General features: G+C 36.4%; 2 protein-coding genes across 3 annotated transcripts; both read right to left on the bottom strand.

The window, feature by feature from the left end:
- Positions 1-316: 316 nt before the first annotated feature.
- LOC101253104 (probable serine/threonine-protein kinase PBL23) lies at positions 317-4022 on the bottom strand. Of its 2 annotated transcripts, XM_019214807.3 has the most exons (6): positions 3404-3870; positions 2497-2632; positions 2086-2267; positions 1790-1979; positions 1085-1476; positions 317-942 (listed from the first exon to the last, which is right to left on the bottom strand). In XM_019214807.3, exons 2-6 carry the CDS (start codon positions 2501-2503, stop codon positions 625-627), a joined length of 1089 nt encoding a protein of 362 aa, XP_019070352.1. In that variant the 5' UTR covers positions 2504-2632; positions 3404-3870; the 3' UTR covers positions 317-624. The 2 variants fall into 2 exon arrangements, with proteins under 2 accessions (XP_019070352.1, XP_004244136.1); XM_004244088.5 differs by lacking the exon at positions 2497-2632 and having other exon boundaries at positions 3404-4022.
- Positions 4023-5091: 1069 nt separating this feature from the next.
- Positions 5092-8388, bottom strand: LOC101252507 (uncharacterized). The gene is made up of 2 exons (XM_004244086.5): positions 6203-8388; positions 5092-5400 (listed from the first exon to the last, which is right to left on the bottom strand). Exon 1 carries the CDS (start codon positions 8092-8094, stop codon positions 6238-6240), a length of 1857 nt encoding a protein of 618 aa, XP_004244134.1. The 5' UTR covers positions 8095-8388; the 3' UTR covers positions 5092-5400; positions 6203-6237.
- Positions 8389-14369: the final 5981 nt, after the last annotated feature.

The raw sequence follows: 14369 nt of genomic DNA on the forward strand, positions 1-14369 counted from the left end.
TTATATATATTATTTATACGTAAAAGGCAAAATGATCAACATGAGTTGTGGTACACTGATGATAGTACATTATTCTAAATTATAGGTCTCGAATTTGAGCCTTGGAGACAGAGAAAATTTTGTTGGGAGCCCGAATTTAATTGGAATTTGCACTAAGATAATTTTGCTTTATACATGCCAATTTATTTGTGAAGTTTAATTTAGTTTAATCAAGCTCTGGATTTATTCAGGTTTCAAAATTGATATAGTTTTTAGGGAATTTGTTGAACTTTAATATAAGGGGAAATAAATAGTAAACAATAATCCAAAAGAGTAGTTTCTTACAAATAAACATATACTTTATCAAGATCTAATCCAAATACTAACTTTTTTTTCTTCAAAATACAATAAGAATATACTCATGTAATCCCAAAAATGAGGTCTGGGGATGATCGTAGTGTACTTGATCCGATTTCCCTAAGTATTTAAGTTATACACCGACAGACTGTGTAAAATTTTTTTACATTATCAATGTAAACTCGATGACCTGTATATAAGAAATCTATGGACATTCATACTGACAAACACTACACAAAACCCAGAAAAACACTCAGAAATACAAGTGTTTCGTGCCCGGAAAACGGATTAGTATCTTTCTCTAACACAATTAGGTTTATTACTTGCAATACGATCGACATGACTTGTAATAGTTTGCAATGCAGGTGGAGATTTATAAGTATCATCTGCAGTTTCCTCCTTGTGATCATCGTCGTGTTTCTTGATATTCAATATATAGTCTAAAGCAGTCACTACTTCACTCATTAAAGGTCGCGTACTGGCGTCCTCTTGCAGGCACATTGTTGCAACTGTTAGAGCTTTATCCAATCCCCTCCTCGGGTAGTTCCCTCGTAGCAATGGATCTGCTATTAAGTGCAACTTCTTATCGCTGATCAGTGGTCGTGCCTGTCCATCAATTTGTCAAATAAAGATAGGTTCATAATTGCTAGGCACGGAGTGTAACAAAGAGAAACACTTTTGGCACTAACATATTAGGAAGGAAAACGTGTCATATAAAATGAAACGACATTGAATTCTTGAAACTTACCCACTTGATGAGGTTCTTTTCTTCGCTGGGTCTGGAGCTGTCGATGACTCTTCTTCCTGAGATTATTTCTAAAAGGACTACACCGAAGCTATAAACATCGGACTTAATGGTCAATTTACCTGTGCAAGCATAGTCAGGTGCACAATAACCATAAGTTCCCATGACCCTGGTGGACACATGAGAACTGTCACCTGTTGGTCCTAGCTTGGCAAGTCCGAAATCAGAAAGCTTGGGATCAAAGTTCTCATCTAAAAGTATGTTGGATGATTTAAAGTCCCGATAAATCACGGGAGGATTAGCCGTTTCATGCAAGTATGCAAGTCCTCTTGCTGCTCCGGTTGCAATTTTCATCCTTGTATACCAATCAAGAGGCTTTTGATCTGGACCAAGTTCTGCCAAACAATGGGAAATTATATTATTGTGAATGACACTCATTGATCAAGTTATTGAATGGATAATTGGATATGCATATTTTTATTTTTATTTTGGGAACCCGCAACCGCTACCCTTTGGGTACACACAGGGTAAAACCCCTGCTCCTATACAATAGCTCGCAAACCACATAGGAGAGGAAACCCGCACTAGGCAAGCCCGGTGCGACAAGCTTGACCCAGAAGACAAACCCCTTGCTTTCGCCGGCAAGGGGTTTCGAACTTGAGTTCTTCAATTAACGAAATTTGGAGATGGTCGGATATGAATGCATACCAAGAAGATGAACTTCTAAAGAATCATTTGACATGAGCTCGTAAACTAATATTCTCTGATCACCGTCTGAACAGTATCCTATCAAATTGACAAGGTTAGAGTGACGGAGAAGACTCAACAGCAGGACCTCCACAAGGAACTCTTTCGTTCCTTGGAAACCATTCCTGTCAAGTTGTTTCACAGCAACAGCCTAAGCAACATGAGAAAAACAATAGTTAAATCATTTCCCCTTTGTTTTCTTTTAGAGTTGACGAAAGCTTATCAATTTTCAAACAAACAAAATGAAGGGAGAGTACCATATTCTTGCTTTTAATGTGGCCTTTGTACACTTTCCCAAACCCACCTGAACCAAGCAAACATTCAGAATCGAAGTTTTCAGTTGCAAGACACAACTCACGGAACGTGAAGGCTTGAGCTGAAATGTTCCCTTTTCCAAACTTTTCTATTTCTGAAGCTATGTATCTCCTTCTGCTGCTATCTGAATATTTTGCACAAATAGAAAACAAACAATTGTCAATGCCTTGATCGAAAGCAATATTAGTGAACGGTGTTCATTAATCATTTGCAAGGTTTCAACAAAAAAACTAATGAACAACGAATTGTGGGTTAACATAAAAGGGGGACCATCAAATCAATAATACAAGGGAAAAGTATAAAAGTACTCCTCTACTCTACGAAATGTCTAAATTTACCCTTATTATACTTACTAATCATTCATACGCATGTTGTTAGCAAATAGTTACATCTCGAATTTGATGAGCACATCTCAAAGGAAGAGGAGTAACTTTGGACCTTTTTCTTGAAGTATTTTGACACGTCGAATCTACCCACTCCACATTGGAACTGGTTAACGAAGGGCATGAATGACATTTGACGGAGAGTAAAGTTAAGATATATTAGTATTGAAGAAGGTACATGTTGACATTTTTCTTGAAGTATTTTGACACGTAGAATTTATCTGCCTACTCCACAAATAGTTTGTTAACAACAACAACAACATGAATAACATATAAAGGAAAGTAAAATGATGATACTTCACATAGAAGAAGGTAAATTTAGACATTATTCTTATAGTATTTTGACATGTACAATCTACCAACTCCACATTAGAGCTCATTAAACTCGAGGACCAAATAATTCGTTAACAACAACAGCACGAATGACATCTAAATGAGAGTAAATTACGATATTTCATATAGAAGAAGGTAAACCTGGACACTTTTGTAAGTAGTTTGACATGTACAATCTACCTACTCCACATTGTAACTCATTACAGTCAAACGATAACAACAAATCCAGTATAATCTTACAAAATTGGAGCTTGTTAAAGTCAATGTCCAATAACTTATCAACGCCAAACACGCAAACGACTTATAACGGAGAGCAAAACTACCCTATTCCAAGGTAAATTCATTACATTTCCCATAATATAACACATAAAAAAACAGAGGAATTCATATAACAAATTGCAAAATGTAACCCCAACAACAAAATGTCCAGTAACTATAATCCCACAAGTGAGGTCTGGAGACCATACCTTTTCGAGGCTGTTTCCAATAGAGCAAACAATCTTACACTACGAAAGATTGTGAGGAAAAAACGCATAAAAATTACCAGTTTTAAGAGAAATGTTGGCAAATTGTGCTTGAGAATTGGCGCTTTTGTATTGATGAATGATGCTATCTTCCAAAGAACTAATTTGATTGTTATCATCCATCGTCATACAACATGGAAACCAAATCAGCCAATCTCTTTTCACTAATCTACCTAATATCATATCTTAAGCACAAATAAAATTCCTCAAAATCATCAACAATATATTGGCCTGAAATTTTGACCTAATTTGAAAGTTATTTTTTTTTTCGAAACGAATTCAAATAATGCCAACAGATACTCATGAACACTATCATCAAAATTCTCAATTGGAAAATTAGAACATTTTTTGAAAATTCCCAAAAATTAGCCCTAATTTTCCCGTCGACGGTGAACCGTGCGGCGACGGTCACCGGAGAAAAAAAAAAGAAGAGAAAAAGACTATTTATCTCTTTTAAGTCCTGTTTCTGAGGTGAAAAAAAAACAACAAGAAATGCATTGCTTTTTTACATATTTTTGTAATGAAATGAAAAAAAATAAAATGTTTTCTTTTTAAAATAATTAAAAAAAAATTATTTGTTTTGATTTTAAACTTTAAAGCCAAGAATTTCGGGGATAAATGGAAATAATACATTTTGTTGACTTTAACTTAATTTGAAATGTCAATTTATAAAAAACATTTACAATGTGAGTACTATTCAAAAGTATATAAAAAAGACCCCATTTCGTATATATTCGATCAATATATAAAAGAGTGATATATTAAAATATCAAATATTTCACTTTCACTCGAGTACAACCTATGATATAAAAAATATTTACGTTACTAACGTATCTTAACCTATTATAGCAGGAGCGTAGTGATGGAGTGACTATTTGAGCTTTAATAAGTGGAGCAAAAATCTTTTTTTTTTAATCTCAGGATAATTTAGGCCAAACATTTACTATCAATTTTATGCAATTAATAAAATTGATAGTAAATGTGACCATTTCTTTTCCCTTTTAGTCCAAGTTTTGGTTTTATATTGATGCATTAGCATCGTTATTGCTCAATTTGAAGATGGTATGGTGTGTGTTCATGAAGAGAGTTTATTTTATATGTACTGACAGTGTAAAAAAAATTTATGCTATCAAATTTAGGTAGAATTCAGACTCGAGTCTAATGTCTACTCATATATTTCTCAACCTTACAAACGATAATCTAACATTTGCAATGATGATACCTAGTGTGTTCATCTCGGATCTAAACCTGAGATTCATAGTTCTCAAACCACCTCATGGACTATTACGCCAAACACAAGGGGTAAACCACAAGTTTGTCATTAACAAGTAGCATATATTTCTCAACCTTACAAACGATAATCTAACATTTGCAATGATGATACCTAGTGTGTTCATCTCGAATTTGAACCTGAGATTCCATGGTTCTCAAATCACCTCATGGACTACTACGGCAAACACAAGGGGTAAACCACAAGTTTGTCATTAACAAGTAGCATATATTTCTCAACCTTACAAACGATAATCTAACATTTGCAATGATGATACCTAGTGTGTTCATCTCGAATTTGAACCTGAGATTCAACCTGAGATTCCATGGTTCTCAAATCACCTCATGGACTACTACGGCAAACACAAGGGGTAAACCACAAGTTTGTCATTAACAAGTAGCAAAAGGAGGGGGTGGTTGTAAAGAACAAACACAAGGATTAGCAAAATCCTTTTGTTTTAGGAACAAAATGAGTAATCCAGTACATGGTTCATCTCAACACTCTTAGTAAGAATTGGCAAAAGAAGGAAATTCGATTTGCAAAATTCCAATAAATATGAACGTCCTGTTAAAACGCTTAGCTCCTACCACTCAACAAATAAGTTCCTCAAGCATGGCAACGGACTTCAGCAACTCAGACGCGTTTTTTCAAACTAAGCTGCACAGGTGAAGTGTATCTGCATCTTTCAAAAAGCTACAACATGAACTCTCCGATATCTACCTTTGTTATCAGCAATTTGCTTCATAACTGCAATCAATGCCAGAGAGAAGAACTTAGTACATGAGAGTTGCACAGAAATGAAAACCAGCTTTATAGTTAAGTAAATGAATTGAGGCAATTCTACTAAACAAAACAACCAACAATCGATTCTTCTTAATGCATAGCAAACTTGATGTTCAATTAATCCGTTAGCCATCTATTGTTTGATATAGTGCTGTGATACCCAACTCTTTTTCTGGAAAAAAAAGTAGATTTCTATGCTATTCTAATACACATATAACTACCAAAAATATACTTTTCTAGTCCTTCCATTCTATTGGTGTGAGTGAAGGGTCTCTTTTTCTCTATATCATTACGTTGGTTCAATACAGGGAAAAGAAGACAAAAAAAAGGATCTTGCTATCACACCTATTCTCAAATCTATCTACGATAAATGGTATATAGGACATGTCTTTGATCACACAACCATTATACATCCAGAATGTTCAGTGTAAAAAGGTGTAGAGAATTCAAAGCAGAATCATCATCCTTATTATAATAGAGATGACAGGCAGCAGTTTGAAGGATTCTATGTTAGTTTTTTACTTGATTTCAGGTAGACTACAACAATTACAGGCATTTAAAACTATAGTGACATTTAAACTTCCTAACTACTTTATAATTTTCCAAAATACAGCATCATGAAACAAATGTACTTGATAGTTTCAACTAAAACAATACCAGATACAATTTTTCTTCCACAAAACAGAATCACAGTCTGAAATAAATAATATGACTCGAACAAACCACTTTGAAAACGAACATGCTGCAAAATAATTTAAATAACTACCTGTAATACAAAACTGCTCCCCCATAAACTGGCGGCTACTTCTTTTTGCTGTTTGACCCTGATACGGTACCTGAGTATATCTTAGACCTTGGTATAGATAATTTATGCTCAGCTTGTTTCTTTCTTTTCCTACTTCGCCTGGATTGTTTTATTGTGTCTCCGTCAGATTCTTCTTGTTTCCTTTTCCTATCATCGGTCTCAGCTTCAACTTTTTCCTTATTATCAAACTTTGGCTTCTTGTCAGATTTTGATACATCTTTCAGTTGCAACAATTTCAAACGGGATACCTTCCATTCCTTTTCTCTATATGGCGCTATCTTCTTCAAAGGGACATACTGATTTAACTCAGTATCCTCCATCATTAGCACCTCCGCTGGAGCAAGCCCGAATCTTTTAGCTTTGACAGGCCTATACTTAAATCTTGTCTTCAAATCCCCAATAGTATCCTCATAGTCCAATTTATAATACTCCTCCATTAGTTCTTCTCTAACTGCCTTCATAACTGTATTAGTTCGCTTCCGTTTCTTCTTTCTTTTACCATCTTCAGCAGCCTCATCGTCATCTGCACTTACTTTATTGTCATCAGTTGTTTGCTCGTGATCACCTTCAGTTTCTATAGCTTTCAGAAGTTTTTCCCTAGTTGACAAAAACCCATCACGAGGCTCGTCCACATTATCCCATCCCTTGGGGAGTCCCAGTAACTCATCTTCCTTGTCAAAATCTGGCTTTTCAAGTTCATCCTCATCATTTCCGAATTCAGGATCTATATCATCTCCGTCATAGTAGGCATCACCAAAAGACGCCGTCATCTTTCTATCGTACTTGTCTGGATCAAATTCCTCCTCCAAATCATCCATATCCAACAAACAAACCCCGTCATCTCCTATCCCAGCAGTCTCCTTAATCTTCTCAAGCTTCTCCTTCATCTCCTTCTTCTTCAGATTCTTCAATCGTTTCAACTCCTCTTTTCTCTCCTCTTCCGCCTGCACCATTCTCTCTTCCTTTCTCTCCCTCTGCAACTTCCTCGCATTCGGCTTCTTCCTCACTGATCCCTCCACCTTCCTTGAATGTCCCCACACTCGATCACCTGCATTTTCTTCGAATCTAAAATTAAACTCCCTCTCATAATCCTCTTGTCTCTCAATCTCCTCCTCATCCTCCGAAAATTCCGCCTCCTCAATCTTTTCATCCCCTTTCTTACTACTTCCCTTATCATCCCTCCACATCTCCTTCCTAAAAAAATCCTTTAAAAACACCGTCTGCTCATCGAGCTTATCATCCTCCCCGAAAAACTCATCCAACTTCTTAGTAAACTCAGGGTCACCCTCCTCCTCATCTTTCTCAGCCTCTTTCATCTTAAACAAGTCCCCCTCTTCTTCTTCCTCATCCTTAACAGCATTTAAGAACTCGTTTCTCAAATCATCTTGCTCCTCGTTATACGTCTTCACTTTGTTCTCTTCCTCTTCGTCTCCGAATTCGGGACCCTCCTCAATCAAATGCTTAGAGGCTACATCCTTCAAATACATTGGCTTTTGCTTTTTCTTTTTCACTTTCTTCTCCTTTTCTTCATCCTCCTCCGACTCAGAATTAGTTTCAGATTCAGAATTAAATAACTTAGCATCTTTAGTATTCAAAACAGGGTCACCTTTTTTAATCTTAAGCAAACCATCAAAGAACTTTAAATTACTTGAAGTATCCAGATCCTCTTCTTCTTCATCGTCTTCCTCATCGGATCCTGCGTCGGAGTCATCAACTATGCCTTTCTTCTTCAACTCTTCCAGCTTTTGCAAGTCTTCTCTTTTCTTGTTGTGCTCGTACCGGCGGGCGAATTCCTCGTTAATCTCAATCTTGTCCAGCTCATCACCGTCATCCTCGAATAGCTTCAGTACCATTTTTCTCTTTACGGCGGCGAGGCGGCGAATCCAATTCGATTGTATTGTCTCTCTTTTAGGGGTTTTAGGGTTTTGAAAGTGAGAAGCAATAGCTAAGAATCTAAGATTTAGGGTTTATGTTGCTCACGAAATTGAGGACGACAGAAAAAGAAAACGAATGGGGAAAAAAGTATTTTAAAAAAAATTAAAATAGCTTTCCATTATTATATATATTAAAGGAAAAAATATCTTTAGGTAATTTAATTCGAAAGGGATTCTAAATAAGTAATTTGTATTTGATTAGTCTATTGTAAAAGTTATTTTTTGAGTCAAATTATGAAAAATGAAAAGTATCAATATTTGGTGTGTCACTAAGAGTGCTAGAGTAATCTCGTCATGCGTCAAAGAATTAGCTAACATACACAATTAAACTATTATGTTTTTTTGATGAAAAAAACTAGCTAACTTTGACTACCTTGCGAAGCAAATAAAAGATCCCAAAATCACATTGACCTTATGAACTAAGGGCTAGCAAGGGAACTGGGTCGAGTCCGCCCCGACTCGCGTCCGCTCGAAACCTGTCTCGTTGGACTCGATATCGTTACTGTTCGCTGTCTGGGGGGATTTAGGGTAGGGGGACCAGTTAGGATACAATTCACTATTTGATCCCGGACGACCTAGCCCGGTTGAATGGGTCAGTTTTAATTTCGAATTCTATCCGTTAAGGCAACAACTAGGGGGGGTCCCCCAACGGATTTATTTAGCCTTTTTACTTTCCCAACACCCCTTACTTTTCAAACTTTAATTTAAACGCTAACGTTATAATAAATAAACTTTAATCCATTTTTAATATTATAAATACCACTATCGTTCATTATTTCTTATAAAGTCATCTATTCTCTCATCTATTTTCTATAGCCTCTCATTCTTAAGTCTTAATTTTTTATTTAATTTAATTCTCATATATATATATATATATATATATATATATATATATATATATATATATATATATTTCATTTTTAAATTTTCATATTGTATCATAACATATACCTTAATTCTCCTATTGGCTATCAAGTATTGGAATTTCAAATTACAAGTTACAACAAATTACAAGCTTCAAGAATCGGTTATAATATATGTTATTAATACAGACGTTTGGTACATCCATTTCGTAATATTTATAGTTTATTTTTCGCAATTATATTTTGTGTTATAATTATTTTTATACTACACTTTACATTTAAATAAATATGAGTTTTAGCAAGAAAGATACCGATAAAAAAAAAGAGAAAGTTGCAAACACCTTTAGTAATCTATTTAATTTTATTTAATATAAAAAAAAGCAGTAAGGAAAAAAAGAAAAGTAAATGTGGTGGTACTTTTTCTAAATCAATGTCTAGAATTAGATTTAATACAAATAATTTTTCTTATGTTGATGATACTTCTTATGATATTGATTCAAATGTTCAACTTTATCATGAAATTCCAGGCGTTATGATAATATGAACCATAATCTTGATGAAAATTCAGGTCAAGAAGTAGAAGTTGATTAAGATGAATTTAAAAAAATACCTAGTAGTCCGGTGATAAAAGTTTCAACCGAAACTACAAATCCAACGGAGCAAAATTGTAGACCCCCCCACCCACCCAAGTGCGTCCTACAAGGGAGAAGGTGAAGTATCAACGCTCCAAAATTCTTGTTGTGTGGCAATTTATGATTTTTAATTAGGAAAATTTTATTGTTATTTGTAATAAGTGTAAGCAACCTTTAAAACATAAATAAGGTGAACGTCAAGGTGGAACGAGGACTTAAATCTTTTATCCGATTGAATATAAAGAAGGTAAATTTAGCCAGTAGAAAAAAGGAATTCAAGTTAATGATGTTGATATTAATGTTAATCAATTGGTAGGGGCTTCTAACATGGTTCACGGAATATTAGATCCTTTTAAACCACATGTCCAGTAACACAACGTAAATAGAATAAGATAAGAGATCGCGAAAATTTAGCTAAGATGATTTATGTCTGTGGTTTGCCTTATAGTTTTCCTTCATATACCAATTTTATTGAATATATTCAACAAACTTATAATTCTTCTTTTAAAGGTGTTTCAAGAAATACTATTAAATAATCCCACGTCTCGTTCTGCCCCGTCGCGTCCTGCAGAACACTGTTCCATTCTGTATATATAGTGGGACGGGATGGGACGTATTTTTGTTTCGCCAATCTCGATTCTGGTCGAATCTTAGCAAAGGGCTCCCCCCTTCCATCCTGTCCCCCTTCGTCCCGTCCCACAGTTCCCGTCCCCATCCCCTTGCCAGCCCTACTATGAACAAACAAACTTTGCATAACCAGCTTACGAGATAGGAAATAGGAAACTAGCTGGCTTCGCAATCCCTTTCAGATAGAAGGACCCCTTTTATAGGATAGATCGACCCCTACACAAGAGCAATATAATAGCATATACAGTAAATTGCATGACGGGAGTATAGGGAGATTGAGATAATAGAGAATATGCAACTGTTTTCGAAAGATCTTTGATTTAAGGATAACAAATCCAAGTATAAAAAAATGGTGTAGAAAATATAACGACTAACAAGGAAAACCTATGAGAAAGGAATAAAGAACAATAAAATAATGCGATAATCGAAGTAATCGATAAATGATGATAGATATCAAAAGCAAGAACGACAACAAGTCTAAACTCTCTAAAAGCAAAACAACTCTTCACTAGCTACTAATCTCCTACCCTAATATAGTAATATGCGTCTTCCACACTCTCTAATCTAAAGTAATGTCCTCATATAACTTGAAGTTATATCGTGTCTTGTTTAATCACTCCCCCCAATATTTTTTTTCGACTTACCTCTACTTCTTCTCGTACTTACTATAAGTATAACCAATCTCTCACATCTCCTTATCGGGGTGTTCGTGAATTTCCTCTTCACATGTCCAAAACATATCAATGTTGCTTCCCTCATCTTGTCCATCACGTATGTCACTCCCACCTTATCCTGAATATGATCTCATTCCTAATTTTATCGCTTCTTGGATGCCCACATATCCACCTCTACATCCTCATTTCCATAATATGCATCTTCTGATGAACATGATATTTTTAATCGACCAGCACTCCACCAAAAGATATGAGAATTTACCTTAAGTAATTGAGCGTGAGAGCCAAATGAATCGAAATATTTATGTTTGGTTTGGGAAGGGATTATGGAATTTTGGAAAGGAAGGGAAAAATAATCTACTTTAATTAAGTGATTTATTATATAATCGAAAATAGAGGATCTTGAATACTACTCGAAATTCAAAAGAACTGCATGGGCTGGGGGTGGGGTGGGGGGCTATTGAACAACTCGAAAGAAACTTGTGTTCCATACAAAAAAGTCGATCTAACCAACAGTGGAGCAAAAATTCTCAAAAAGGAGGTTCAAAATCTGACAAAATAAACACTCTAAGTAACCAAAGTGGGCTCGACATCTAATATATACCTAAAAAAATTCTGTCGTAGAGAGTTGGAATGAACCCCCTGAGAATAAGGTGGCTCCACCACGAATCTAACCATCACTTTATAAAACTTACCTTTGAAGTTTCGATGATATCTTTTCATGCACATGCCTAAACTCTAAACTAATCAAGTCTTGAGCTACCAAGAACAACCAAAGAAGTAGGGGTCTGGGAGGAATCATTAGAAACCACAAAGGTGATTGATTGGGTTCTTGGCTTCATGAGCAAAAAAAAGCTCACCAATGACACATATACTACTTTCTTTGCAAAGAGGGAGCAAAATGCAATGCTTTTGGAGCCCCTACTATTTTGATAGTTCCATCAATGTTTGCTTTCAAGTATATGTTTGGGCAGACATAGTTGGAACTATTTCGCTTTAAGAAAAACTTCTATTTCTAATAGCTGCTTAAGTAACCATGCGGTGGTCCATACTGCGAACTCAGTTGTTGCCTGCAACAACCCCGCTTTGCTATAATCATATATATGAACTACCGTTTTTACCAAAAAGAAAGATAATGACACCACACTAAAAGAGCTTCCCCAGAATTAGAATAAATCACAACAAAATAGACATAAGAAAGGTATGTAAATCACACTGCTGACTTCAAGCAAAAATTGTATTTCCTGCAAGTATCATTTAACCATTTGCAATAATAGAAAATTAACAATAGCAAAGTTTGCATCACATATGTAGATACTAATGAAATAAGACTCTAGGACTATGTTTGAAAAATCTATCTGTAATATCGAATAACACTCGACTCTTGAGCTCGTAAAATTACCGCATGTGTGAAGGAGATTGTGGGCTTTCTTCCTGTTCTTCTCATCTCTGTCATAGTCCCAGTCATCAGAATTCTCTGCTGAACCAGGAAGCACAATGTCGCAGGCCACTGTTTGAGAAACCTCCATAGATAAATTCTCCTTGTCGTATTCCACAAAAGCAGTTGGGAGGAACAACACTGCTACTCCCATTGCTGTCATGTGCCTCAGTGGATTTGTGAACACTTTGTCCTGCATAATGACTCTCCGTTAAACCAGGAGGCACAATGTCGCCAGTCCCTGTTCGACAAGCCTCCACAGAAAAATTCTCCTTGTCATATTCCACCACACACTTGGGAGGAACGACAGTGCTACTTTCATTGCTGCCATGTGCATAATCTGTGGATGAATAAACTGTTTCTGCTGCAATTCGCTTCTTCGTTGAATGAGGCGTCACAATGTCACAAGCCATTGTTCGTGAAACCCCTATAGACAAATTCTTCTTGACATTTTCCACACCACCCTTGCTAAGAACCACATTGCCAATCTCATTTTTGTCACCTGCATGGTCAGTGGGTGTGCAAACTTTTTCTTCTGAAGTATGCTTAACCAGAAAACCAGGAGGCACAATGTCACAAGCCATTGTTTGTGAAACTCCAATAGACAAATTCTTGTCATTTTGCCAACGATACTGGGGAGAAAAACCAGGTGGGACTGCAGGGTAGTTCTTCACTTGTTTCTGTTGAGATTCAGTAGGTAGACCATCCAAATCAGTCTCTACTTTTATCTTCCTTAACTTGGGAGCAGAAACAGGAGAAGCATAAAGGTTAGAAAGCCGTTTTGAATTTCTTTTACTCCTTCGTCCACGAGACAAACCTTTCAATGGATCAGCTAGAAATAATATTTCTTTTCTCCACCATTCCAAATACCGTTTAGTGACATCCGCTTCAAACAGTCTGGACGGACAGTAAAACCTCAAATCCGAATCAATAGGTCTGCTATAGTTGTACCAGGCAAGTTCTGGACTTGAAGGCGATCGAGGAATCCACTTAGGGAAGTCCTGATCGTATCCAAACTGCATGGCCACACGATTCGGTCGATAAGGCTCTTGGCAATCTAAACCAACAAGCTCACACACCCTTAAGCATTGAATGAAGGACTCCATTCCTTGTTCCAATTTTTTCCCTTCAATCCACTCTTCATTTTCCTTGTAAAACTTCGGAACTAACCAACCTTCCCCAGCCAAGGTGTATGGTCTCCACAGAAACGTATCTCCAGACGAGTCAATAGTGTTCCTCACGTTAATCAAAACTTGTTTCGCATTGTGCCATCGTCCTATTCTCACGCCACTAACCACCATATTGCAATTCTGAGGCTGCTCAGGCTGCAAAGTTACCAATCTCTCCCAAGCCCAAACTTGAACCAAGAACAATGGGGCCCAAAGACTGAATTCAAGAATGTTAAATGTATCTCCATCACTACATTGCTCATTTGATGAAACCATTATCATAGTCTGTTTTAACATACCCAAGTCCCTATATATACTGGCAAGCACAACAGGAGCAAGCGCTAATCGCATACCTCTAGCAAGACTAACCGCGATAGGAAAAACATGACTACCTATTTTATCATACTCATTACCTGGAAACACGAACCTTGATAACCATAGAGACAGAAAAGCTTCATGTTCAATATTACTACCACTGTACATGAAACAATTTAACCATCTAGTATGGTTATCAGCCTTCGCTAGGATAAGCTCCTTTCGAACTTCTTCGAGATTCTTTTCAGTTTCTACCAACTCCGGGGAATGAAGAGGGGACAGAACAGAGCTACCTAAAACAGGGAACCCTCCCAAAACCATCATGTCCTCAAGACTAACCGTAGCTTCCCCCCATGGAAACACAAACGTGTTAGTCTCGACGGACCATCTTTCAACCAAACCCAAAATCAAATCTTTATCAATAAAAACCTTATAAATCGATCCCATTATAGCTTCGTAAATACCTGCTCTTTTCC

Source organism: Solanum lycopersicum, chromosome 7, assembly GCF_036512215.1.
Source record: "Solanum lycopersicum chromosome 7, SLM_r2.1".
In the NCBI taxonomy this organism is placed as follows: domain Eukaryota; kingdom Viridiplantae; phylum Streptophyta; class Magnoliopsida; order Solanales; family Solanaceae; genus Solanum; species Solanum lycopersicum.

Bases quoted from the DNA above. Each gene is read 5' to 3' on its own strand.
- LOC101253104 (XM_004244088.5), bottom strand. From the start codon at position 3,566: ATGATATTAGGTAGATTAGTGAAAAGAGATTGGCTGATTTGGTTTCCA. The intron at 2,268-3,403 runs GTAATTTTTATG...CAAAATATTCAG, and splicing joins CAACATTTCTCTTAAAACTG to ATAGCAGCAGAAGGAGATAC. The intron at 943-1,084 runs GTAAGTTTCAAG...ATTGATGGACAG, and splicing joins AAAAGAACCTCATCAAGTGG to GCACGACCACTGATCAGCGA.
- LOC101252507 (XM_004244086.5), bottom strand. From the start codon at position 8,094: ATGGTACTGAAGCTATTCGAGGATGACGGTGATGAGCTGGACAAGATT.